Source organism: Alligator mississippiensis, chromosome 3 (genome assembly GCF_030867095.1).
Source record: "Alligator mississippiensis isolate rAllMis1 chromosome 3, rAllMis1, whole genome shotgun sequence".
Classification (NCBI taxonomy): Eukaryota; Metazoa; Chordata; order Crocodylia; family Alligatoridae; genus Alligator; species Alligator mississippiensis.
In genome coordinates this window covers 86469005-86495325 of record NC_081826.1, presented here as the reverse complement: position 1 = coordinate 86495325, position 26321 = coordinate 86469005, and the positions used below count along the sequence as shown (strand labels likewise).

Below are 26321 nucleotides of genomic sequence, written 5' to 3'. Positions count from 1 at the left end.
TATTGGGGTTGGTTCTGAATACTTGATGTTGAGGTATACATCTCCATTTCTCTTCGTAATGAAGAAAAAAATGAGACTGAAAATGTTGAAGTGCTAACACTAATTTTTTTTCTTCTCTCAGTTCTTTCAGCGGGCTGTTAAAGATGAATTGTGCCGTCAAAACAACTTGTACATTCAGCCATATGCTTGCTATGAACTTGGCTGTCTTCTGTTAGGTGATCCAGAGGTAACGATAGAGTACATGTAAAACTTTTGGGATTGGGGATAGGACCATCTATGATCAATGATTCTTTAGAGTGAAAACGTGGAGAACTCTAAAAAGGGTCGGGCGTATATGTTAATTTTTTAACATTTTGGTTTTTTATCTGTATGTAAAGTCTTAAATGAGATGGGTACCATGCTATTGTCTAGGTGACAGTGTGAACATTTATAGACGCTGGCATACTACATTTAGAATGTTTCACAGTGATATTTAGCAGGGCTGGACATTCAAGCCAGTGACAACATTAGAATTACTTGATTCATTTTGCTTCTCACTTTTACATAATAAATACACATTTGAGGCTTTCTCAGATTTAATTTCCAGCCATCAGCTAACGACCTTATCTAGCAATCAGATAAGCAGGAGCCCTAACTTCTATCTCACTGCTTATGGAGAAAAAAAAAAGGATAAAAAAGAAAATTCATATGAACAACAAATGGGAAGCAATAAATATGACATGCATAAGATATTCATAGATTGATAGATGTTAGGGTGGGAAGGGACCTCAATAGATCATCGAATCCGACCTTCTGCATAGGCAGGAAAGAGCGCTGGGTTTAGATGACCCCAGGTAGATGCATATCCAACCTCCTCTTGAAGACCCCCAGGGTAGGGGAGAGCACCACCTCCCTTGGGAGCCCATTCCAGACCTTGGCCACTCGAACTGTGAAGAAGTTCTTCCTAATGTCCAGTCTAAATCTGCTCTCTGCTAGCTTGTGGCCATTATTTCTTGTAACCCCCGGGGGCGCCTTGGTGAATAAAACCTCACCTATTCCCTTCTGTGCCCCTGTGATGAACTTATAGGCAGCCACAAGGTCGCCTCTCAATCTTCTCTTGCGGAGGCTGAAGAGGTCCAGGTGCCCTAGTTTCTCCTCGTAGGGCTTGGCCTGCAAGCCCTTAACCATACGAGTGGCCCTTCTCTGGACCCTCTCCAGGTTATCCGCATCCCTCTTGAAGTGCGGTACCCAGAATTGCACGCAGTACTCCAACTGCGGTCTGACCAGTGCCCGATAGAGGGGAAGTATCACCTTTTTGGATCTATTTGTCATGCATCTGCTGATGCACGATAAAGTGCCATTAGCTTTTCTGATGGCTTTGTCACACTGCTGACTCACGTTCATCATGGAGTCCACTAGGACTCCAAGATCCCTTTCTGCTTCCGTGCCACCCAGCAGGTCATGTATCAAAATACGTCTCTTCTTTAAGAATTGTCCACCTTTTCCTCCTGCCTTTGGGATAAGCACATGCCTGCTTCACTGCATTGAAAATGCAGCCAACCTGGAACCCACTGAAGGTCCACATTAACTGGCTGTTAAGCTTTGCCTGATCAGATTGTGTTATCTTTCTTATTCTACAATAACCACATTTTTAATTGAAAAGCTTGTTCCGTGTAGTTTTTGGATGCTGAACTCTTCTTGCAAACTTGAGATGGTCTTCAAGATCTGTAAACTCTTTTAAACAGTATTATTTCCTACACTGAACTGCTGCAAATTGCTTCTCCAGACTGTGACTATATTAAATCCTTGGTCATTCTGGCTGCTTGCAGACGTATTAAAAAAAACCCCAAACAAACAAAAACCCACGCTTTACTGGAAGCAGCAGCACATTACTTTGACCTGGCCCTGCAGCATCTGTGTAGATCAGGTGCTTCAGTGGGGCTTTTTGGCACTTTTTTTTATCTCAAGCTGCTTCAATCAGCTATTAGATAAAAGTTAAAAAAGCCACACTAAAGTGCCCCATCTATACAGATGTCAGGCAAGCCAGGTCCAATTAAGGTGTTGCCTCTTCTGGACATGTGCTGGGCTCGGCACAGGAACACACTGAGTTTAAAACACCACTTCTTTAACATCTGCAAGCATCCTCTATTGTTTATAAAAATAGTCATGATGATGATTAAGGTTGCCCAACACTTCTTACATAAGACCTCTGTATTCAGTTTCTTCTAACTTAGCGGAACACTGACCATTTAAGTTTTTTTTTTTTTCCATTTAGGGTGATTGTCTCGATAATTTTTTGGATAATTTCAGCCAAAATTATTCTGCCACTTAGAATCATGGAAAATTAGGGTAGGAAGGGACCTCTGGAGGTCATATACTTCAACCTCCTGCTCAAACTAGGACTATCCCCACCTATATCATCCCAGCCAGGGCTTTGTCTAGTGGGGTCTTAATAACCTTCAAGGGTGGAGATTCCACAAACTCTCTGGGTAACCTATTCCAGTATTTCTCTACCTTCCTAGTGAGAGTTTTTCCTAGCATCTAACCTAAACTTCCCTTGCTGCAGCCTGAGACCATTGCTCCTTGTTCTGTCATCTGCCACCACTGAGAACAGTTCAGCTCCATCCTCTTTAGAACCAACCATCAGGTAATTGAAGACTGCTATTCAATCCCTCCTCAGTCTTTTTGTCCAGACTAAATAAGCCCATTTCCCTCAGCCTCTCCTCAGAAGTCATGTGCCCCAGCCCTCTAACCATTTTTGCTGTCCTCTGCTAGACACACTCCCAATATGTCCACCGCCTTTCTGTAGTGGGGGGCCCAAAACTGGACACAGTACTCCCGAGGTGGCCTCACCAGTGCTAAACAGAGGGGAAGAATCGTTTCCCTTGATCTGCTGGGAATGCTCTTACTAATGCAGCCCAGTATGTGGTTAGTCTTTGCAATAAGGGCACTTCCAGGGATAAAGCAAAGAAAAAAATGTCTTGCTTTAAGGAAAAATTCTAGTAACTTTATCCTTGAAGAGCTTTCCTCCGGCCCCCATGCTTTGGAATAGGGGTTTGAAATATGGCAGAAGGCCTGCCATGGTTCCAGGGTTTTTTCTTGTGCTATCCCTGTGAATATTTACCCAGATTTGATCAAATTTGCAGCCTTAAAAAACTTCAACTCACACCTACTCAGAGGCTTGTTTAGAATTGGGCAGTTCAGTTCTCTGAACAGGTTCTGTGTATCAAGTAGGCTGCCTTTGGCATCCTACAAAGTTATTAAGTGTGCTCCATTTCCGGGTTACAGCGGTAGAGGAGGATAGTTTCTGAAATTGTTCTGCTCGTTCAAAAGCTAATGTAGTGCATGATACATAAATGTAGAAAGCATTTTTTCTGATGTTCTTAATGTGCTCCAGATACCTTGGAGGGGAAGGGAAGGCCACCTGTTTTGAATTGTGGAGGTGAGGGGAAGGAATCAGGTTAGAAACTGGAAACAGGAAAGAGAAGAAGCAGAGATAACATGGGCAGGATCTGGAGACAGGTGTAGGAACTGGGAAGAGAGAGGAAGAAAAACATGTTCAAGAACAGAAGGTAGGTAGGAGGATAAGAGCAGGGGAGGGAACAGAGATGGGAGTTGAATGGGGGAAAGTGGTCAATAGCAAGGAGGAAGCATAGGGGTTGAGGGGGTTGAAGGAAACAGGCTGGAGGGCTGTTACTACTTGAGCATCCTACCCTATAGAGCAGTGGTTCTCAATCTTTTTAGACTCAAGTTATTCCTCTCTAACTTGTGTGAATTGAACAGCACCCCATTTCAAAAACAATTTATTTATTATAGCGCTTACCTCCTTGCAGAAGGGCCAATTTGCAAAATCAAGCACTTCTCCTACTTTGGAGTATTTTGTAAAGGTGTTTCAGGATAAGGGAAAGGAAGTTGAAGGTAGTTATGACTGCTCCTCATTTCATAGCATAAAACCTGGGCATGTGGTGTTGGCTCTTCTTTGTAGAAGTTCACAACCTAGGGTTATACCATATTTACTCAAAGACAAGATGATTCTGAAAACAAGATGACCCCCCAATATTTAGATTCTATATATGGGAAAATTATAAATTTGTTATAATTTTCCAGGTGTAGAACCTACTTATCAGAGTGTTTTCTTGAATTCATCCCCTCCCACTACTATAACAGGGACAATGGTGGGATGTCAGATAACCCCTTGCCCTCTAACTCCCAACTCCTTTTCCCCTACAACCTTCTTGTTCTCCTTGTTGTCAGACCCTGCTCAGGTTCTGTTCTCTCTCCAGGCACAATGTGGAAGTTAGCTGCATGTGACTAAGTTGGGGGTGGGGGGAGGGACAAGAGACAGGAGGAAAGAAACTGCAGAAGAGAACGAGAGACTGCTGTGGCTCTGATTTTGGCCCCATCCCTGACTGTTGCAAGTTTCAGCACAGGTACTCAATAAATACACTTCTGAGCACTACTTTTAAAAATCTACTTATACATAGTACAAACTACATGATATTAGTCTAGAGCCAAAAGGCTCATGACTTGTATTGTTTCTTGGGCTGGGCCCCAGTAGAGTCAACAGCATTTCCAGCCATGGTAACCACACAGACCAGCACTGCTCAATATGTGTGCATACCCCCTCTCAAAGGATCCACATGCTAATTAATGCCCCCCCCCCCCCCACTTGCAACTAGAACCAGGTGTTCTTGTTACAAGTCCTGAGACCCTCCAAAAAATGTATCTGGAAATGAGGTGTAGGGCTTCCTGGTATGTCTCCACTCTATAGGGGGTGGGGCCACATTAATCACATGCGACAGGCTGGGAGAGCAGGTGCCAGAGCCTCTCAGCTACATGGGAGTCTGGTGATATTTGCCAGACATTTAAGGCTCATGAAGGAACAGAAATCATTGGAAATGGTACAGGAGGGCACTGTTCAGCTGTGGGAGTGAAGAAATTGAAATGTATTTGACAGAATGGTTCACTGTGACTTGAAAAAGAGTTGGTACTGAGGGAGACTGAGTACACTATCTTATTCAGATGGGCTGCACTAACCTGTCTTTGTGGTAGGTTCCCATTATTTTGACACTGAGAGGGTGTTGGAACTTGCTGTGGCCTCGCCAAATGTTGGCCTGGTACTGCAGTACCTCCAGACTTGGTTCTCATTCCCTCCTGGGGGAACAACTGCCTGTTTTGGTTGGGTTTTTTGGGGTTTTTTTTGTTTTTTTTTTAAGGGCTACACACAACAAAAAAAAAGGTCTCTATGAGCATGGAAAGCTTGATCACTGCCTTAAAGCAGAGAAGGAGATTGACAGAGCGTTGGGGTGTAAGGAGTGGAGGAAGGGAGACCCAAAGTTCAAACCAGTGCCAGTAGTTGAATTAGGTGGAAAAAGATTTGAAGAGTGGAAATGAAGGTCTGGAGACAGATGGAAAGTGGACAAAGGTGGGGAAGCAGGCACAAAAGAATGTGATGGTGGGAGCACCGGCAGTCGTGATGGCAAAAAAGGAGGCAACGAGAGTCACAGTGCTTCAGGGAAGACAGGAGCAGAGGAGAGCTGGTGACAGAGTGGGAGCAGCAGGAGAAAGTACATCAAGTGAGATAGAGGACAGTGGGAATATGGCAGAATGCCTGCCTGTTGGGAATGGCGCGGCAGGAAGACACGGAAAACATGACGAGAGATTGCAGGAAGGATTGGAGACTGAGAAGAAAGGCGGTATTAGTCAGCGACAGAATGTAGAAGGAATCGGCAATAGACGGATGCCTTTTTGGAAAAGCTACTATCTGAGATACTAGAGGTGCAGCTGGAGCACCTGACCAGCTTAATTGCTTTTCCAAAGAAAGTCTTGGCAAATCATGCACTGGATCGGAAATGGGTATGAAATTTTTTTAAATAAATGTGCAGAGGAATGGGGGAGGGAAGAATTGAGAGATAAGATTTATGGCACAAGAAAAAGGGAGCGAGTGATTATAGGATGAATTTATACAGATTTATTTGTGGAAGAAGACATAAAAAGGTGGTTGGAATTGCATGTTCAAAGAGTAATGAGTGTGGAGGGAAAAATCTGGTATTTGGATAGGGTTGTGGAGGGCACGAGTAGTGTTACAAGCAAACGAATGGAGCTCATGTGGAGTGAAACACCTCCCACCTGTAATGCAGCTGGGGGCATGCTGATATTTTATAATATGCCACGGGCAAGCTAAACAGTTCAGCAGATGTGACAAGGAAGGGCTCCTGTCTGCACACTGCCTTCACATAGTGTATTTCAGGTGTGAGGGGAAGGGGCACAGAGCAGCAGAGTACCAGGAACCCCTAAAATGTGTTACCTGTTGGGGGGAGAGACACTTGTACCACAGGTGTCCTACAGTCTTTGCAAACAAGGTTGGACCCGCTGAGGCACAGCCAGAATTGGAAGGGGACAGTGAGGGAGAAGAGGGGGATAGACAGAAATGTTTGAAGAGACCTTGCAGGCGGGAGAAAAACAGAAAGGAGGAAGCAGAGTTAGTCTCTCACCTAGTCATAGAAAGAAATTAAGGCAGTCATGTGTGACCTGCTCTTGATGAATCCATGCCAGTGGTGGTTCCTGATCACCTTGTTCTCCTCCAGGTGCTTAGAAATAGATTCCTTGATGACCTGCTCCATGATCTTTCCTGGTATCAAGGTCAGACTGATTGGTCTTTAATTCCCCAGGTTCTCCTTCTTCCCTTTACCGACTTTTCAATATTTAAGACTTCACCCAACATTCATGAGTTCTCCACAGCGATAGCCAGTGGTTCTGTGATTATCTCAACCAATTCCACTATTCTAGGATGCATCATATTTGGCGCTGCTGACTTCATAAAAACATCCAGCTTCTCTAAATAACCCCTAAACTGTTCTTCCACTGCTCTAGGAACTGCTCAAAGAAGTTACTGCAAACAAGCATTTAAAAATAATTAAAGATGATTCAGTTAAAATACCATCTGATCTAATATGTAAAAATGTCATCTTCAAATTGCAACATTTAAACAGGCATACTTTTTATTTTAAAAATTAGAATTGTAACTATAGCTTTGCCCCACTATCTTAAGAGACTTGATTCTTTCCTTCTATGCCCAAGGGTGACGTGTGGATTCTTTTTTAAAAGAAAATCTATAAAGATTGGTTATTTATGGTTCTTAAAGATGATCCATGTCACTGGGACAAGTACCATATTTACTCGAATATGAGACGGGTTTTGAGCAGTGAGTGTCCTTGATTAATTAAGAAGGCTTTTTTGATGCTGTCTCCCACATTCTCATTGGTAAGCAAAGGAAATATGAACTAGATGAAAGTAATGCAAAGGTAAATGTTAAGATTACATTATGTAAAAATACATAAACAATGGTCTGCTTTACATAATATTCACTTTGTGTATAATTGAATACCCTTTGGATGTAGCTGTAACTTTCAAGAAGTTAAATCTTTGGACATTCAGGTGGTTCATATTCAGATGCAATTAAATAAGATACATTAAACTCATTCAGATGACTTTCTCAGTGTTGCATTTATATCAGATAGAAGAATATTTCTTCTATTTCTAAAATACCTAAAATAAATTCAAATGCAGATATATAGGAAATGGAGCAGAAACTTTAGAAACAAGTAGTAAAAATTTAGCTGAAGATATCAACAGTTTTTATAGCAATCTTGAGAAATTTAATTTTTACTTGGCTCAGAAAAAATATTAATTCTTCAGTTCAGAAACAAAATATTCCTTTCCTTTTTCTTTTCAAATCTTTCTCATGAATCTCCATTTTATTATAGGTAAGTTGTAAGAAGAATAAATAATTATCACTATCTAAAGAAGCTCAATTACATAAACTGAAATTACAAAGTTCAGTTGCAGAAATATCCGTGAATAATTGATGTATTTTTGCAAGTTAAATTGTTCAAAAGAACGCAGTTACGTGTTTAAGTTTTAACTTTTTGCATATAATTTTACTGATTTCCTTTTAGTGCTGTATCTCTTAGTGGTAATCATACTCTGACTTCGGTTTAATTTCTTTTTAGAATAGAATTAAATGTACAGCAGGCCCTTTTGGGTACTTTAGGAGCCCTTACACATTCATTACAGGAAGACGTTCCAGTGGACACTTCCAGTAGAATTTCCAGGGTCCCGTCCTTGGTTCTGGCTGGGTAGACTGTTGGACTGTTCTAATTGGTACATTTTTCTCAAGTAACATTTTTTTCCTCTTTCTTTTTGTAGACTGTGCCAAGAGGCAAAACCTTACTTCTCCAAGCAAAGGTAAAACCAAAACATCCTATCCCTTCTTTCCCATCAGCAGTGGGAATTTGAAAGCTAGCTTCTGATGCAGTTCTCAGTGTTGGTGTCCATCACCTGTACTCTTCAGTTTAATGTATTCAATGTTTGCTCATTGCATACAGTTTGGGATTTTCTAGGGCTTTTAGACTTTCTAATAACTTCACATGTTGTGACTAGACACTGATTGGGTCCCTGTTCACAATTGGAAAGTAAAGAAAAGTCTTTTTTGCATGTTCCTGAATTTGCAGGCTGTACTGAGGACTTCCTTTACTTAACTGTGTAGATTAATTTTTATTGTAACCAATTTTCAAGCCCAGAGACCTCTATTCCCTCTCCCTTTCTAACTACTTTGTAGCTAATTGTCCTCTTAAGTATCTTGTGCTAAGTTGTCTCTCAACCTAAGGTGGAGTAAGCTAATAGTTCTCTGTATTTTTGTATTTCAGGAAGAATTCACTGGATATGATTTTGAGAACAGATTGCATGTCCGCATACATGCAGCCTTAGCTTCTCTGAGGGAAGTGGTTCCACAGTGACAATAGGAAGTCTTGCGTTATCCATTCCTATGGTTTCTGCACTTTAAGATGAAGCAGGAGATAAAGATGTTGGGAAGACCAGCTTTTCTTCTGAAAACCACCTGTGCCAGAGTTACTAAAACATTCAGAGTTTCTGACGAAATAAAATATTATAATACTGATAATTAAACACAAAATAAGTCAGTCAAAGAGGATTAAGTGACCTTGTGTTAACTCTCAGTTTTTGTTTAAACCAAACTGCAAATAATTAGGATGTGACTGTGCAGATGAGCTTACAATAAGCATTCATCTGATTTATTGCAACAATATTGGTTCACCTCTGGCAGGTATCATATAGCCCTTCAAATTTTTCTAAAGTGCCCTTTCTAGGGAGAACAACCTATTTGATTAAAATAATAACACTGTATAAAGAATCGGTGTAAGTTTTAAGTTTTGAGAATAAGAGAGCACTTTTTCTGTAAAAGCCAACAAGAAAGGGGGGACACAAAAGAAGTAAGATTGTCAGCCAACATGCTTGTTAAATCTGTATTGGCTTATTTCAATTACTTGATGATTCATAAAGTTTAAATTTCAGAATGCATCTATCCTGTTTTATTTTTAAATTATGAAAATATTAAGGATATCTACTATTAGTACACTTCTAATTATTTATTTTGTTTGACATTCAGTTACTAAGTCATTTATTTTCTTAATATTCTGAATAGTTTTTGCCTGTTAGATATTACAAAAAATTTAACAAATTGTTTTTTCCACTCAGGTTCCTAAATCTTTTGGTATAAGAAAATAACTTTTAAACATAATTTTAAAGCCCCTTATTTAAATATTTATACTAAATGGTATATTTTCCTTTACTTCCATATATGGTACGCCAAACTTGTGGTATAAAAGTATTTAAATACCTCAGTGAATTTAAGAATCTGTCATGATCATATCACTTTTAAAACATGGTCAAATGTACAGTAACACTATAGTTCTGTTTACCTGTAAGACCACAATATTAGTTCTTTTGTATATTCTCAGTGTAAAATTTAGTTTTTTATTTTAAAATTATTTAGTAATAGAAGTCTGGCCAGAATTTTAGTGAATTTTCTTATTTTGCATAGCTGATGAGACTGAAAGCGATTATCATAGACTGCTGACAGATGTGGGAGGAGAAAAAAATGCCCTTTACTTAAAGAAAATGTGTTTGTTTGACTTGGCTCTGCAGGATCTATATAGATTGGGTGCTTCAGTGGGGTTTTTTGGCATTTTTATCTAATAACTGATTCAGTCAGCTGTTAGATAAAAGTGCCAAAAAAGCCCCACTAAAGCACCCAACCTGTGCAGATGTTGGGCAAGCCAGGTCCAACTAATGCGATGCCTCTTCTGCACATGTGCATGGGAGCATGCGGAGTTTAATGTAAAACAGTTTTGGGGGGGTGGCTTAATGTCTGTAAGCGGCAATAAAGGTTTATGTTTTCTCTGGTCAGGCAGTCTTAAACATTTCCTAAAGTCAGACTGAAATTTTTGTTTCTTTACAGAATGTCAACTTTTTTTACCTTGCTTGCATCTAACCTTCATGGGTTTGCATCTCAAGGAAGATTGGTGTGAAGAGGAAAAGTAGTGCTCTTTATTCATTAGACAGGGAGAAAAGGTTAGGATAACCTTTGTTTTTCAATTAGACAAAGAATTCTTAAAGTTAGTCTTAGGAGCAATCATATGGCCTACAATTATTGCAGTCCATGAGGGAGAGAAAGACTGAGCCTTAAATTGTAATGCAGCTTCACTGCTTGTAGTCTAGTCACACTACATGTAGTCAACATGTTTCTCCTTAGAAAGGATTTGGTAACATTGAGTCATAAAATTCTGGCTTTGAGTGTTCAGCCCTTTACTTGAATTGGTCAATTCAGACAAGTATTGGATAGAAATATTATTATATTGTATATATGAAGCTAATGTAGAACTTGATTGTGATTTAAGTGGGCATAACATACTTGAATTATTTTAATTTTTGTTCTATATGCTTTTATTTTTTAATCAAGGGTATGGTCCACTCGGGGTAAGTAGCAGATGAGCAACTATACATTATTATTAGAATTCCTTTAATATGCACTGTATAAGCAGGATACAAGGACAGACTGTTTAGGACACCCAGCACCTGCATGCAATTGTAGTGGGTTGTTTAGGGTCCAGATACCCCAGATGAATAGCAGTGTGTACGTGAAAGTAAATTTACCAAATGGCTTATTCTTTTCATCAGGCCCGTTGCAGTGGTGTAGAAACAGGCTTGTGTCACTATGTAGACGTACAACATTTCAGCTCTGTGCAAATTTTAGTTTTCTTTGGGTCTAGAGAACTGTCACTGCAATGAAACTGTCTGTTTCTGTATTTTTCCCCTCATAGGAGAATCTCCTAGTTTGTAAATGTCAAAGTTATTTTTATATTAGATTGTGCCTGTGATGAGAACAATCTCAATTGTATTTTACGTAATCTAAATACGTTTTTATACTTTAGAGATCGGAGGCATGGTCTAATAGCAATAATGGAATATGCATCTTGCCAGTTAATATATTTTAAGATTTTATCTTTACTGGATCGGGTATTTTTTTGTTGACGTTGATGCAATTTTTATCTCAATAATAACTCGTTTCAAATAAACAACTAGAATTTTTAGAAGTCACCAAAAACTGTATTATTTATTGTGGTGTACTGTAAATGTTGTCAATTTACAGAACTTACACTTTTATATTTCTTCTGAGTAAAGTTAAAAGAAAACATGGACCTGATTTTTCCCTCCCTCTTGCTATTTATATTTGCCCATCAGTTGATGACATCCTGAAGAAGATGCCATGTATTGAAAATCTTCCTGTATCTTTAAACAAAGCTATCTGTGTAACAGAGTTCTGTGGTCAGCAGTTACGTCAACTTTTGTTCTTCCATCATGGTTATAGACTGGTTTAGAAAGTGGTGGGTTACACTTGTCATGTTGAGGTCAATCATGGAATGAACAAGACGATCTGGCATGTATTCTAAAGATCTTGATTTTGTTTCCAAAAATCTGTACTCACCGTATTCCTATGTTTTCAAAAAATGTTTCCAGTTTTCTCTCAAGCAATCACATGAATTTCTTTGCTGACTTTCAGTTCTTGTTTCATATTCTATCCATGTTTCATTCTTAAATAAAAACCCCAAACCTTGCATTGAATTGACTATCAATTTACAAACAATCTAATCTAGTCTCAAACAGTGTATCGAGCCCTCTAATCCAAAATTGCTCTGTAGTTGTTCCAGTTTCCATATGGGGGAAGCATTGCATTGTAGAGGCATACAATATATGAATCATGTTTTAATGGAGGAATTTTGGGGGTGGGATTTGTGTTCAAGAAAGCCACACTCATCTGTGTTGCTAGTCAAGATCACAAACCCTCTCTATGGTAACTGGCAATTGTTTACATGGAAAAATATTAGAAAAGTGTGTAACAGATATTGTTTTTTCAATGCATTTTATCAGCTGGAAATAAGCAGCAGCCAGTACAGTGTGATCAATCGGCTATCCTGGGATCACCTGATGCCCCAGGAGCTATGATTTAGAAACTTTAGTGCTAGACTGCACTAAGCTTTAACAGGAAGGAGAAAGGTATCGTTGCCTCTAATCCACCATACTGCAGAGATTGTACTGTGAAAACTATTGATAAATATTTCAGTGGTTTTAAATTAAACATCTGATTTTAAAGGCAGAATGGAATTTTTCTTTCCCAGAGTTAGCTCAGGTACTGTACCTGCAAGAGGATTAATGAAGGTTATTTTTCCCTTATGTCTGGTTAATCAAGGATAGCAATGTAGAAGAAGTTAAAGGATCTTTTGCTGTATGGGAGTCACTGAGGTACCAAAAGTTAAAGCCTACCTGCTCCAGAAGAATTGGGAATACATATATAGTTATATGGTGTGGATATAGCTCAGAACCGCAAAGCTTCCTGCTTTAGTCAGGATTGAAATCACTGAAAAAATCCAGTTATACAGACTCTTTTACTCACAGATTGAGATAAGCTGGATCAGGCCTTGCTGTGCCATGCAGCACTACCATGCCAGAATGGGCCCCACTGAATGGCTCCAGAGTTAACGTGTCATATTCCCCAATGTTCCAGATCTCTTAAATGTTGACTTCTAAGTACTATAATCTTTTTAAAAAATTCTTCAGTACAATATAACCACATTCTCACATTATGCAACAATAGTGAATAGTTATTGCTGGAACTGGATGTCTTGCATTATCTGTAATTAGGAACTACTTTCAAAATTTTCTCATTACAGTTGTTACTACAGATGCATCTTGCCAGCCTGAAGAAGCCAAGTAAAGGTCTTCAGTTCCCAAAACAGCACCTGCCCACAAAGGTTCTAGTGATAAGGGCAGTTTAAAGAGTCTAATACAGAGTTTCTCTTAGGTGTTGGCCATGATCACTAGCTTATAAACTTACATCTGCAAGTAAATGACCCTGATTGAGATGTACATCCAGACCACTACGGTTTATATAAAACTAGAAGGGAGAAAATCCTGTATTCTGTGATAGACGTGTGTGGGAGATGAGTGTTCCATGAAACGTTTTTAATAGCTAGGAACATGGTAGTTGCAGACAACTGAGCAGGTGGGTGGTGGATTCGTGGGCTGGTCCCTGAATCAAGAAGTGAAAAGGTAGTGAAAGAGCACCTTAGGAGTTGGCAACTAGAGAGAGGTCACTGAACTACTAAAAACTGCTAAAGTTCGTATACAGCTTAATAGCAATACTTTGTATTGGGAAAAATGTCTTTTCCTTTTGCTGCACTCAGGCTTTGTACTCACTCTTACTAATGCCATTTATAGCAAAGATCCTGATCAAGCCCCAGAGTGGGAAGATCTTAGTACCTACTAGCAAAGACAAATGTGGTTCTCAATCCTGTTAGGGATGGTAGTGAGCTTTAACCTATTAGCTATGTCTGAACACAGATTCCAGCTTTGGATACTCCTCCCTGTTCGCATGGCTTCTGAGAGTAAAAAACTGAATCTGTGGTGTTTCTGAAAAAGGGATATACTATCTTTAAAGAAGTCTACCAAAGATCTAATGTAAGTAGAAGCAAGACAAAGTGCCTTGTGTTGGTTGTCTTGCATGACTTGCATGAAACCTCTTTGTTTATTTGCTGGAGTCTTTCCTATAGACAATTTAGGACATGTCAATACTGCCTCTGTGGTGAGCATATCTTCACTAAATCTACTTAGTTTTGGCCTCTAAATTGAAATCCAAATAAAGACTAGGTAGAGAAACCTAGCCATCCTGTCCCCAGAATTTTCTTTATAGTATTATCAATTTTGGTAGTCCTCAAATGTATTTTGGGTGCAAATCTTATTCTGCTTATTCTAACATGTCAGTCATGGTTTGCTCACACTTTTTTTTATTTTCTCATTGCTGGTTTCAGTAGTTAAATGCTTTTCTTTGAGACACAGTTGAGACTTTAAAATATTTCATTATATTACTATAATAAGTATTTTTAAAACATAAATGTGAAGCATGATTGCAGGCCAGATGCACTTTATATTTGCCCATGACAAAAATATAATTGTGCTATGTACTGTTTCTATTTCGACATGGTGATTTTTTTTCAAATTTAATCTAGGCATTTAGTCCTCAAGGGCTTCTTGCTTTTAAAAGGACTAATTAATTACCTATAATTGTTTTTCTCCGGAGAGATCCTTCTCAGTGGGCCACCAGGCAAGTACCCTCAAACACACCACTTTGAAGGTTCTGAATTTTGAATGGATTCGTCTAATGGGAATATAGTTACATCTGTATTTGAAAGGAACTGATTGCTGTGAGCAGCCAAAATACTTCAGCAGAAATGGTATAAAACAATGGTTACTGGATCTAGCAGCTTACACTTGAGTTGTAGCAATTCCTGCCAAGTCCTCGTATAAATATAGGAACCTTGGAGCACAGCAGCAGGAGACAAGTTATTGTTTCTTTTAACCTATTATGAAGATTCTTGTGTTCTGGGTGCTGTTTTTACCTAAGGATCTCCTCCAGCAGCAAGCTTCTGAGGTTGTATTTTCTCTTTCTGACTTCAATAATTTCTTCCAGGAGCTCAAATTTAAACAGGCTTTGGAAAAATTTCATCTGATATTACTTGCAGTTGTGTTGCTGGAACTTTAAATGACCAAGAACATCAGCATGCAGTTGCTGCTAGTGTGAACTAGAAAAAACTGCAGTCCCAAGCAGCTGCAGTGAAGGTTGTCCCCGCTACAGGTCACATTCTACTGCCTCTTCATGCAGTCCCGTGCACTTCAATGTGGAGTTGCTTGTGACAGCGTGATGGGAGAACTTGGCCTTGTGAATATTAAGCCCATTGTGAAAGATGTTTTAAAGAATGATGCACAAATTATGCTAGGGAGAAAGGTCTTAATGGCCCTTTCTGTATGGGAGAAGGTATTAATTGCTGACTACAGTTATAGCTGAGCATGGTTTCAGAAACAATGTGTACATAACATTCCTTTAATATAGCTAGATTTGTAATACAGGTACTCCTCACTTAATGTCGTCCCAGTTAATGTTGTTTTGTTATTACATTACTGATCTATTAGAGAACATGATCGTTTAAAGTTGTGCAATGTTCAGTTATAAGAGAGTGGTGGTGGACGGGTCATTTTCACCCTGGAGGGATGTGGACAGTGGAGTTCCCCAGGGCTCAGTCCTCGGGCCTGTGCTATTCAACATCTTAATCAGCGACTTGGAGGTGGGCGTGGAAAGCACGCTGTCCAAATTCGCTGATGACACAAAGATGTGGGGAGAAGCGGGCTCACTGGAGGGGAGGGACAGAATCCAGCTAGATCTAGACAGGTTACAGAGGTGGGCGGATGAGACTAGGATAGAATTTAACGCAGGTACTGCATCTAGGGAGAAGGAACCAGCAACATACCTATAGGCTGGGGAACACCCTGCTCAACAACACAGTGGCTGAAAGGGATCTTGGAGTCATTGTTGACTCAGGATGGACATGAGCCACCAATGTGAGGAAGCTGTCAGTAAGGCTAACCGCACCTTGTCGTGCACCTACAGATGCATCACAAGCAGGTCCAGGGAGGTGATCCTTCCCCTCTATGTGGCGCTGGTCAGACCACAGTTGGAGTACTGCGTTCAGCTCTGGGCGCTGCACTTCAGGAGGGATGTGGCTAGCATTGAGAGGGTCCAGAGGAGGGCCACTCGCATGGTCGGGGCAGCAGGCCAGGCCCCATGAAGATGGACTAAGGGGCCTGAATCTATTCTGCCTCCACAAGAGAAGTCTTGAGGAGATCTGGTGGCTGTCTATAAACTCGCCAGGGGGGACCAGTGGAAAATAGGTGAGGCTTTTCCCCCAGGCACTGCCTGGGATAACAAGGAATAATAGCCACAGATTGATTGAGAGCAGGTTCAGGCTTGATATCAGGAGGCATTACTTTAGTTAGGGCTGCCAGGCTCTGGAATGGGCTCCCTAGGGAGGTGGTGTTCTCCCCTACCCTGGCGGGGTTCTTCAAGGAGGCTGGATAGATATCTGGCTGGGGTATTATGATCCCAGCCCTCGTTCCTGCTCAGGGCAGGGGGTCAGACTTCATGATCTGTTCAGGCCCCTTCTGACCCTAGAAACTATGAAACTGAAACTATGATTAACGTCGTTTGGCCACTGCCTGCTAGTAGGTAACTACTGTGACGTAATTGGACTTGCGACTTTAAGCGAAACGACGTTAAGCATTTTTCAAGAACGTAACTACGACGTTAAACGAGGAGTAGCTGTACAACTGGAACCTGCTATTTGCCCAAGGTCTCAGAATACCTGACAGGCTTTTGACTTTTTATTCTCACCTGCAACCATGAGGTCATATTGCATATATAAAGTATGCAAATAGCCAACTTTATTTTTTTTAAATGTAATTCTGTTTAAATGAATTAAATACAGCTTCTGCTGTTGGCTAGAATTTAACCAACTTTAACCAATAAAAAATGAGACTTAACTGATTGATTTTTCTTGCAAGAGTTAAAGCTACTTCATATAATCTTCACTATGGTTTGATAAGCCAACATGCTCTAACTCCAGTGGCCAAAGTTTGGTAAAGTTTATGTTGATATTAACTGTTAATTTTCAAAATATGAGTGTCCTAATCATATACTTACACTGTAGCAGTATTTTTGTGGTTGCATTGGTAGCTTGTGAATTCGTTCCTACTAGTTCCCCATGTTGTATTTCAACATTGGTTAGAGTTAAACTGCTTTAAAAATTAAAACTTTCTTGTGCTAAAATGCATTAAGGGTTTGAATGGAAATAACCAACAGTCTAGATTGCTATAATCTTTTACATACTCTGTGACAGGTAAGAAAATATCACCAATTAAATTTCTTCTAAGAAAAGTCAAACACCTAGCACTGGAGTGTTCATTGGTTAAGACTGTTACAAGGACCTGACTTTCAGCAAGTTGATTTTAAAATTCGTTTACTCTTCATCTCCTTCATTCCCAGATAATGAATGTGAAAACATTTCATACCCTAGGTGTTTTGCAGGCTTAAATGCTAGCTCCAAGTGCTACCTGCCAGAAACGCATTTAAGGGAGAAAGGCTGAACCACTGCAACACATGCTGCTGTAGAAAAAAAAAAGTGTTGGCCTCTTTCAGTTTTTATTGATCAAGACTTGCATCAGACTTCAGAAGCTTATTTGGTAAAATGGAAGATAGCAATAGGGACCTTGGCGGAGGTCTGATTAGAAACACCTGCGCCTCTCCACGCCAGGGAGCTGTCCTCTCTCTGCAAGGAAGAACTGGGGCTTGGCATATACTTCTATAAACAGGACAAGCGTTTGAATGGCAGTTGAGGAGGAGGAAGTGGGGAGATGCTGTGACAGACGGGTTTTCAAGCTCAGTCTTCTGCTTCTAGGTGCGCTCTGGTGAGGGAGAGCCTGCGGGAGGGCAGGAGGGAACTGGACGTGGTAAGCGCCTGCATCAGTGCTCAGTCTAAAAAAAAAAAATAATAAAATTTAGACTCAAAGCCTCCCTGACAATGCCGGCTCTTCGCTTTCTCTCCTGCTTCTGCCTGCAAGAAGACCAGAGCCATTCTTCTCGTGCGAGTCCCTCAGAAAGACCCCAGCAGGGTTGGCTGTTCCTAACCCCGGGGGCTCCTCGCTAGAAGCTCTAGGCTGACGGTGTGACCAGGTTCGCCCCGCGGGAGAGGCTGGCACCGGCGGAGACCCCTGGTCCGGAGGGAGGGGCTGGCAGAGGTCTTTCCCGCCCCTCGCCTCGGGTCCGCGCACGTGATGCCTTCCGCGCTGGCGGAACGTGCCGCTGTGACTTCTCATTGACTGGCTCCCAGGCGCGGCCGCGCCCATTTCATTAATGACCCTCTCAGCAGCATTGTGACGCCACAGGCGTCACGTCATCGTGCGCCCCGCTATAAAAGGCCCAGCAGGCGACCTCCCTCTCTCAGAGGCTCCGGCGAAGGGCGCGGAGGTAGCTTTGAATCAGCCGCGAAGCAGGAAGGTGGGGTCGGTGGCGGGGGGAGGGGCGCGGGGTCTGGTTCAGGGCTTCACAGGTGCTCTAGTGGATCCCCATTGCTCCTGAGTCTCGCCCCCTCCCGAGCCGAGGGGCTGAGGGAGGGATGCAGGGGCGCCGGAGGGAGGACCGCCCTCCATGCTCTCGTTCATTCTGGTGGGTGTTTGCGGCTGAGGGCTGGGCTAGGGCTATGACATCACAATGAGGTTAGCAGCAGTTGTGATGACATCACGCTCCCCGCCCCCCACCACGCGTACGCGCTTTGGAGACTGTGCCAGAGATCCCTACCCTCTTCCCGGCAGCTGCGAGACTGTCGTTGGCCTGCAGTTGCTGAAGATGTACACTGTGAAGCCCAGGCTGGTCGTCCCCTATGGCCTCAAGACTCTCCTGGAGGGTCTGACCAGGGCCATACTCAAATGCAACCCAAGCAACATCCCCGAGTTCGCCGCGCTCTACTTCCGAGAGCTCATTGCGTTCAGAGGAGGTTTGTGCCCACCCACCGTCGGCTTGCGCTTCCCTTGCGTCGCGGTCTGAGCTCGCGCGCAGCTGCTCGGACTCTGTGCTAACGCATCTCTCTGTTTCCAGAGCACCCAAACGTGGACATCATTGACCTGGTGAGAGAGTTTCATTTTGCTCAAGGTAAGAAAAGTCACCCTGCGCCACCTTGCAAGGCACCGCACACTTCGCTTTAAGTGACAGTGTAGTGCAGAGGAATCTTTCAAACTTGAGTGGACAAGAATATGCCTGGCTGACGTGAACCAGCCACACTGAGCAAGAGTGCTTAAGAACAGGGCTTGATCTACAGGGCAAAGCTCTTTGAGTACAACTTTCCATTCACACTGTAAGCTCCTGAACAGTGCCAGAAGGTGCTTTATTGACGTGCCAATGTGGCTGACTGCTGCAGTGGCTTCCTTAAGTCTTCACACAAGCTGTAGCAGTAGAAATAGGTGCAGCTTAGGCACCATGTGGGTTATATCTTTTTTCTTACATAATGAAGTGTGGAAATTTGAGTTTCCCAAGGGTCTGTTATTGTTTATCTTCATTAATGATTTGGAGGATGGAAGTGAACGCACACTTAATAGATTTGCAGATGACACCTGGGAGGGCAGGGCTAGGACTCAGAATGACCTGAATAAGTGGTCTGAAATCAATTGGATGAAATTCAACAAAAGCAAGTGCAAAGCCCTTTATTTGGGATGGAACAGTTGGATGCATAAATCCAGACTGGGGAATGATTGGCTACGCTGCAGAATTGCAGAGAAGGACCTAGGATTATAGCAGACCACAAACTGAGAGAGAGCCAGGAGTGTGCTTTTGTTGCAGTACAACCCAGTCAGCAATGGGGGTGGGGCTCTACAGGAATGTGTCACTTGCAAATTACAGGAAATACTTTTAAGACCTCACTTAGTGTGTCCAGTTTTGGACCCCACACTTACAAGGGAGAGGTGAACAGATTAGAAAGAGTCTAGAGGAGAGCAACAAAGGCTGTTGGACTATGGGAAATATGTCTTGGAGGACAAACTCAGAAAAACTGGCATGGTTTAGTCTGGAGAAAGGACTGAGGAGGAGCTTTCATAACTGTCTGAATCACTGGGAGGGCAGTACTAAACAGCTAGTGTAGAGGGACTGTGGAGTGACAGAGGAGAAAATGTGGGAACCAAGGATTCCTTTACTCTCAGCAGTGTGTTGCAAAGCCTGTAACAGATTCTTGAGAGCAGTAAGGTCTTTGGGTTCTCACAGCAGGGTTGGATACAAAGGAGAGGAGCTCTGAAAACGTTGCTGACTGAGGGTAAGAGGAACACTTGAGCTGGTGTTCTGTGAGTACATTGTGCTAAGAACTGAAAGGAAGCAGCGTAGTGTAGAGCCTGAAGGACCTGGAGTAGGAAACTGAAGAGCTCCTGCTCTTTCATTCTTTGAAGCCCCTCTGTGGATCTTCTCTCCCTCCATCACGCCATCCAAAGCTTGCTCAAGTACTGTGTCCCTCCTACCCATCACCGTCACACTTCATAAGTGCCATGCACACCAGATTTACAGAATGTTTTCAGATGGAGACATGGATGCTGATGCAATGTGTACATCCAAAGGAACTTGTGTGAATCCAAAAGAATTTTGAGAAACTGGGTATATGCCAAAGCAAATTGTAATTTGACTGCTAAGCACTTTTTTATTAGCTGGACTGATCTACTATTGGAAAGAGGATTCAACTTTTTTGCTGACTTTTTTTTTTTTTTTTTTTGTACTGTGGGGTGGTAGGTATTTAACCACTAGGTAGTTGAAAAGAGTTTGTCATAGTTTATCACTAATTTTTTTTCATTTTCTGCTGCTTTTATTTTTCATCCATGCACAAGAAAGTAAAAGAAAATTGTTTGTCTCAGATCCAGAAGGGCTTGATAAATTCAGTGTAGTGATTAAATGAAGTGTTGTACTGACAGGTTGTGCATGAGGAATTCCCCAGGGCAATAACAATTCTTGTGTTTCATGTCAGTGAAGACACTTGCTAACTTCTTTTCATTTTGCTCTTCTTAGTAGATGGCTTGGCTGAGAGACTATCAGAGAAGAAAACCGAGGCTAGAGACAAGTTTACGCCAGAAGCAAATGTGGCATCTCCACTTTTCGACGAACCAAAACAGAAGGAAAAATCTACTGACACTGAGGAGGACCAGCTCCTTGAAGGACCTGTACCTGACTGTAGTGCCAAAACAACACAATACCCATCAACTCACAATGAACTTACAGAAAATGAATCATCCCCAACGGGACCTGAACCTTCATCCCCTAAGGGACCTGACCTTGCTTATGTCCCAGCTGATCCCGCCCAGCTTGCTGCTCAGTTGTTAGGTAACAGTGATTCACTTCATTCTCTGAAGGATGTGGCAACAAGTGTGCAGACTCTTCCCGAAGTGTCTATGAGCTCAGAGGACACAACAGCTGTACCAATAGAAGGGGCTGCTGAAGATGCCACAGTTGTCCCAGCAGCTGAGGGTTCAGTTAGGTCAGAGTCCAGTGCTCAGAGTCAGTCTTCCATGACCAGAGAGCTAGGTTCCTCAGGGAGTCAGGTTGAACAATCAGCCAGTGATACAAACCACACTCCCTCAATCCCCTTGCAGGAAGAACCACCACCTCCACCTTCCCCACCACCTCCTCCTGACGATCCATTGCAGGCTGCACCTTCCCCCAATGAAATTGAAGTTACATCAACCATTCAGGTTCTGCCAATGAATAATGATGAGGAGGAGCCTGTTACTGAAGGAGAGGTTCCACCTTACATAGAGCAGTTTCCACAGAAAATAGTAATTCCCTTTATAGACCAAGTAGCTGGTCTTTTAGAGATTCAGCCCCCACTAAATGCAGGCCAGTTTATATGCACTAAAATCTTAGATCCATCTGCAGTCGATGCAGAATGTGACCCTGAAGGAATGGAAACTACAGCGCAAAAGGCATCAGCTGAACCAGGTTATGTTATATCAGGTAAGAAAGTCAGATGTTTATGTCAACTTCCTGTTCCAGGTTCTAACAACTGTAACTTGTGAGGTAGCTGTTAAATGTGAAAGCACCTATGTCAGTGCTATGCATGGTAGAAACCAAACTTTCTGGCTTTGGGGCATGTAGAGAACTATGGGCCACAACAGCAGTCATCAGCCTTAGTGCACATGTATTAGATCTTTCTCTGCAATTTGTTCCAAGACGTGTGATGGGTTATGAGCAAGACGGATTGCTGCTCCTGCATTAATATGCCCTGATGCAGAGGTGGGTTTGCAGGTTCCCACTTGATTTGCTGTGGCCTTGAAGGATAGGTTGCACTTCAGGCACCACTGTGGGGCGTGCAAATGCCAAGCAGCAGGTGGTGGCCACTTCCTTTCAACCGGGATGAGTTTTGTTCAAGACAAGCCACACATTTTGAAGCAGATGTAAGAGAATCTAAGATGTAATACACATGCCCTGTGACTGCATAAGGGTTACTGGTGTCCATAGTTTCAGATGTCCTCACTTTGCAAGATTTGAGGTCCCAGCAATTGCATTAACATAGGTGTTTTGCATTTAAAACAAGAAACGGTGGTGGTTGCCTGCGCTGTCCTCTGGGTCAAGAGAACTTCTGCAGATGAGATGGGGGTGGGTGCACTAGCACCAGTCCACTGAGGTTGGCAGGGTTGCTGCAGATGGCAAGAGGTCTGCCACTTTTTGGTGAGGTGCGGTTTGTATAAATTCCTACTGACAAACGCCTTAACCAGATTCTTTTCCTAGCTGCACAACCCCTGAGTCCTCCCTCTGGGACAAGTGCCCAGCTCACCTATCCCAATCCCAGCTGGAGAAGCCCTCCAGTGTCACCCGTCTGCCTGATTCCTCTTACTACTGCAGATACATTTCTCAGCTCTTCCCAAGCCTCAAGGAGAGTAGAGGTGATAAACCCTATCAAAGCATGGTACAGAAGAGTGTTTTCATTAAGACAAAAGAGCCCATGTGGTTGAAATCAAGAAAAACATTGTATCCTGTGGCATGGTGCTGTAGTTCTGGTGTGAAGGAGCTGGTTCAGTCCAAGTCCCCACTTTCAGTTACTTGGAAACTTTCTGGCTCAAATTCTGCTTTGAAGCTTCTTTAAGATGCTGCTGCATATCAGTGTGGATGTAGCAGCATCTTTCTCTTTGGAAAGTTTTGTGTTCAAAGCAAAACTCAACTTTGCCCTTGGCTTGGCAAAGCTGCCAGTCACCAGGGAAATTTCTAGACCATTAGTAGCTGGTGAAGCAAAGGACTTGGATCACCTCCTGGCCCACAAATGCAGCATCATGTTTCCACAATGCAACACTTCATTTCAGCTCCATTTGCCACCAAACCACCTTCTCGGACATGCTTTCTTATGGCATTTGTAAGTATTGCAAGTCCAAGCATACAACATGTTTATATGTTTGCCATTCATAGCTCCTGATACCAGCAATTTCTTAAATTTTTATTTTATAGCAATGGCAACAAGCGAAGCAGGACAACCACCACCATATTCTAATGTGTGGACTCTCTATTGTCTAACTGATTTGAGTCAACAAGGTCGAAAGTCACCACCACCCCTTCCTCCTGTGGGAACTGGTGCTCCTTATCCCCAAGCAACCCTCTATATATCTAGTGGGAAGGAGCAACAACAGGTCCTACAGCAACAGATGACACAAGGTCAACAAGTATCCTCTCCAACTTATGTGATGACTGAAGAAAGCAAGCAGGGAAATGCACCACCTTTCATTTTGGTGGGCTCTACTGTACAGAATGCACAGGACTGGAAATCTATTCCTGGCCATGCTGTCCTTGCACAGCAAGATGCTAGTGTTGTGAGGAGATTCACCACAGTACCTATACCTGTGGCCAGAGCAGCTGATCTGAAAACAGTCACGCCAAACCCCAATCCTAATTCTGCACAGCAACCTGCCAGACCACCAACCCCCGTTTTTCTTTCAGTTGCCATACCCCTGGATGATGTAATGTCTGCTAAGAGGGGCTCAGGCGATAAGCAAGCAAATCCTTTTGCAGGAAGCTATGGCATTGCAGGAGAGATTACATTTACTTCTGCCTCGGTTCGCCGAGCAGACTCATGAGAAGGTAGGCCTGGTTTTAAACTGGGTGCTAAGTTCACTTGCTTATGCCATTTAGACTCTGCTAAATGCACCAGGCACTTAACATTTCAGAAATTCAGGCTGGTCTAAGCTCAGAGCAAGCTGTCACAAGTGGGCATGTAAAAGCAGTAGCTCAACTTGCATTAAACTGGCTTCTAGTATAAATAAGGTCAAACAGGATACTGGGGAAGAGAATGTGATACATTGGGCCTGGAGAAGTCTTACTTCTCATAACTTTCAAGAGTAGAAAGGAAGACCTCAGTTGCAGGTAGACTTTTCTTCTCCCCACCCTTTGAAATAGCCATTTTTTTTTTGTATCAACCTGTAAAAGTACTCTGAATATTCAGATGTGTTCAGCTATCTTGTAAATATAAAACCTATGTTTAGTAAGAAAATAATAATGCAGCTATGTAAAAGAATGGCTTTCCTAGTGGAGGGAAAGATGACCTTTGTGTATTGTGTGCAGCTGGTATTTCATAACTTTCATTTGGAAGGTATCAACTACACAGCCAGAAAAGTTGTAGGCAAGGGAGGGATTCTTATACAAGGAAAAACAGTCTTGGCTAACTATGTGCTTAGTACTCCTTAGCTTCTTCAGAAGCTGTAAAGGGCTGCAGTAATGTCCTATCCCATCTTCCCCACCTCCCCTAATGCTTTGTAAGCAGGGAAGAAGTTGCAGGAGAAAGGAAAGCATACATAAATATGCTAAATTTATTTAGATAGGTTATTATAGTGCAGCTTCTAGTACTTATGTCTAAAGTTAAATTTGGGAAGGAAGAAGATGAGAACTTACCTTTAGCAGCATCATATCATTACCAGATTTATTTCAATTTAATCCCACTGTATGAGTTTGGCCCACAGCCTTTAAAAGACACCATGTGCTTATGGACTTGGCATGTTTTAAAAGTAGGTTTATCTACTTAAGTCTTCCTGACTAGAACAATTGAGTTCTTGTTTATTCCTTGAAGCATCTTCCCTGTAGTGACTCCTGCAGTCCCAGGAGGAGTTGAACAATATTTTTCCTCCACTAGTTCTGCTGAATGATGTTCACACCTCAGTTTGACTCTTTTTCCTGTGTACTTAACAACAGGTCTCACAGCCATGACTTAATTAAATTTCCAACCAAGATAGCAGCAGTAGTTAAGCCTGTGCCGTTGTAGTGATGGAGGCTATTCACATTGCTATAGCATAGCTAGATCTGAATGCTTTTCTGGAATAAGAGTTTGCTGGCCTGTTTGCCCAGTAAACTATGCTTGAAGCCTATACTAATCTAGTTTAAGATGAATTTTTTCAACACACTAGCAAACAAATCATCTATTAAAGGATACATTTTAATAACCTGGAGGGGCCTTCTTCTAATCATTGGTTTTAAACTTTGATATGGCCAGTGTTCACAATTTACCATCTTATCATTAACTAGATGCTCTAGCAGCATATAAGCAACTTTGTTGCTTTAGAGGAAACAATATTATGTTCAGTGCACCCTTAAGTAAACTCTTTTCTTTCTCAAAACAGGTAAGAGATGCCCTTTGGATATCACTGTGGAAAGGAATATGCATCTTAAAGAATAAAACTGATTAACTTAAATACAAGGACCCTATAAAATTAAATACCAGCACTCAGGGTTTTTTTTTTAATGCATGTCATGGCTATTAGGTAGCACACTGCATCATATAGGTTGTTCCTGAGAAGTCAGTCAAATTTCCATTGTTCCCATTTGAAGAAAAAAGAAACCGAGTTGGTATAATACCCATTCTCCATAGCATGTAACTTAGGAATGCAGTGTAAGAGTAAATCATCTCTTATTATTCTTGGTCCAAGATACATGGATGACTAGATGAAGGTGTTATTTCTTAGGCAAGGTAAGAGGAAAAATTAGCCTGGTACAACTTAAAACAAAATCTGCTTCAAAACAATTATTACACTTCTACTCTAAAAAGGGTCTGTGTCCAATATACACACCAGGAATTGAAAACTAGCTTCCATTTTATTTGAATTCCAGAAGCAGAGGAAAGGAACCAAGTGCTACATGCAATAGTCTGTTTATGTTTAGAGGTGTTGGTGAAATAGCACCTTGCGTGCCAATTACCTGGAAGACAGTGCACCCATTTTGGTAGGACTTGACTTTAGAAAGGGGCAATGATTTTCTTCCCCACTCTTAAGCTTTGTAGATATGAAGGGTAGCACTGGGGAGAGTCTCCACCCTGAAATTTAAAATGGCCTCATAAGATCATTTAGACCCCAGCCACTATTACTCCAACAGAGCAGTTAGGAAACGTCAATGCCACAGACATTTGACAGCACCATGTTTCAGCCATGCCAATCAAACAGCTCCAAGGAATAAATATTAGATCATTAAATTGTCACTGAGTAAATGTTAAAACAACTCAGAGAAGCTGAGAAATATTACATTAGATGAACTCCTTGGAATGGAT

General features: G+C 41.9%; 2 protein-coding genes and 1 long non-coding RNA gene across 7 annotated transcripts in view; 2 read left to right on the top strand and 1 right to left on the bottom strand.

Moving 5' to 3' along the window:
• The window catches only part of TTC39C (tetratricopeptide repeat domain 39C), a 64209-nt gene extending 52255 nt beyond the window's left edge, over positions 1-11954 (top strand). For both annotated transcript variants that reach the window (XM_006264484.4, XM_019487240.2), the window contains exons 12-14: positions 122-226; positions 8188-8226; positions 8688-11954. In XM_006264484.4, the coding sequence (XP_006264546.1) occupies positions 122-226; positions 8188-8226; positions 8688-8777 (234 nt within the window). In that variant the 3' untranslated portion in view covers positions 8778-11954. The remainder of the gene's footprint in view (positions 1-121; positions 227-8187; positions 8227-8687) is intronic.
• Positions 11955-17405: 5451 nt separating this feature from the next.
• On the bottom strand, positions 17406-17995 carry LOC109283118 (uncharacterized). The gene is made up of 2 exons (XR_002090178.2): positions 17912-17995; positions 17406-17758 (listed from the first exon to the last, which is right to left on the bottom strand). It is a non-coding gene; the product is annotated as an uncharacterized LOC109283118 (long non-coding RNA).
• A 197-nt stretch (positions 17996-18192) lies between these two features.
• Positions 18193-25496, top strand: CABYR (calcium binding tyrosine phosphorylation regulated). 4 transcript variants are annotated; one of them, XM_014595249.3, is made up of 6 exons: positions 18193-18280; positions 18595-18776; positions 18878-18931; positions 20819-21760; positions 23246-23872; positions 25402-25496. In XM_014595249.3, the coding sequence occupies exons 2-5, from the start codon at positions 18629-18631 to the stop codon at positions 23866-23868; spliced, it is 1767 nt and encodes a 588-aa protein (XP_014450735.2). In that variant the 5' UTR covers positions 18193-18280; positions 18595-18628; the 3' UTR covers positions 23869-23872; positions 25402-25496. The 4 variants fall into 4 exon arrangements, with proteins under 4 accessions (XP_014450735.2, XP_019342796.2, XP_019342809.2 ...); XM_019487251.2 differs by lacking the exon at positions 18193-18280 and having other exon boundaries at positions 18494-18776; positions 20822-21760; XM_019487264.2 differs by lacking the exon at positions 18193-18280 and having other exon boundaries at positions 18494-18776; positions 23732-23872.
• Positions 25497-26321: the final 825 nt, after the last annotated feature.

What these genes read in the sequence shown, in the direction of transcription:
- CABYR (XM_019487250.2), top strand. Translation starts at nt 18,494, where the DNA reads ATGAGGTTAGCAGCAGTTGTGATGACATCACGCTCCCCGCCCCCCACC. An exon ending in GCTCATTGCGTTCAGAGGAG is followed by an intron (nt 18,777 to 18,877) that starts GTTTGTGCCCAC and finishes CTCTGTTTCCAG; the next exon opens with AGCACCCAAACGTGGACATC. An exon ending in AGAGTTTCATTTTGCTCAAG is followed by an intron (nt 18,932 to 20,818) that starts GTAAGAAAAGTC and finishes TGCTCTTCTTAG; the next exon opens with TAGATGGCTTGGCTGAGAGA.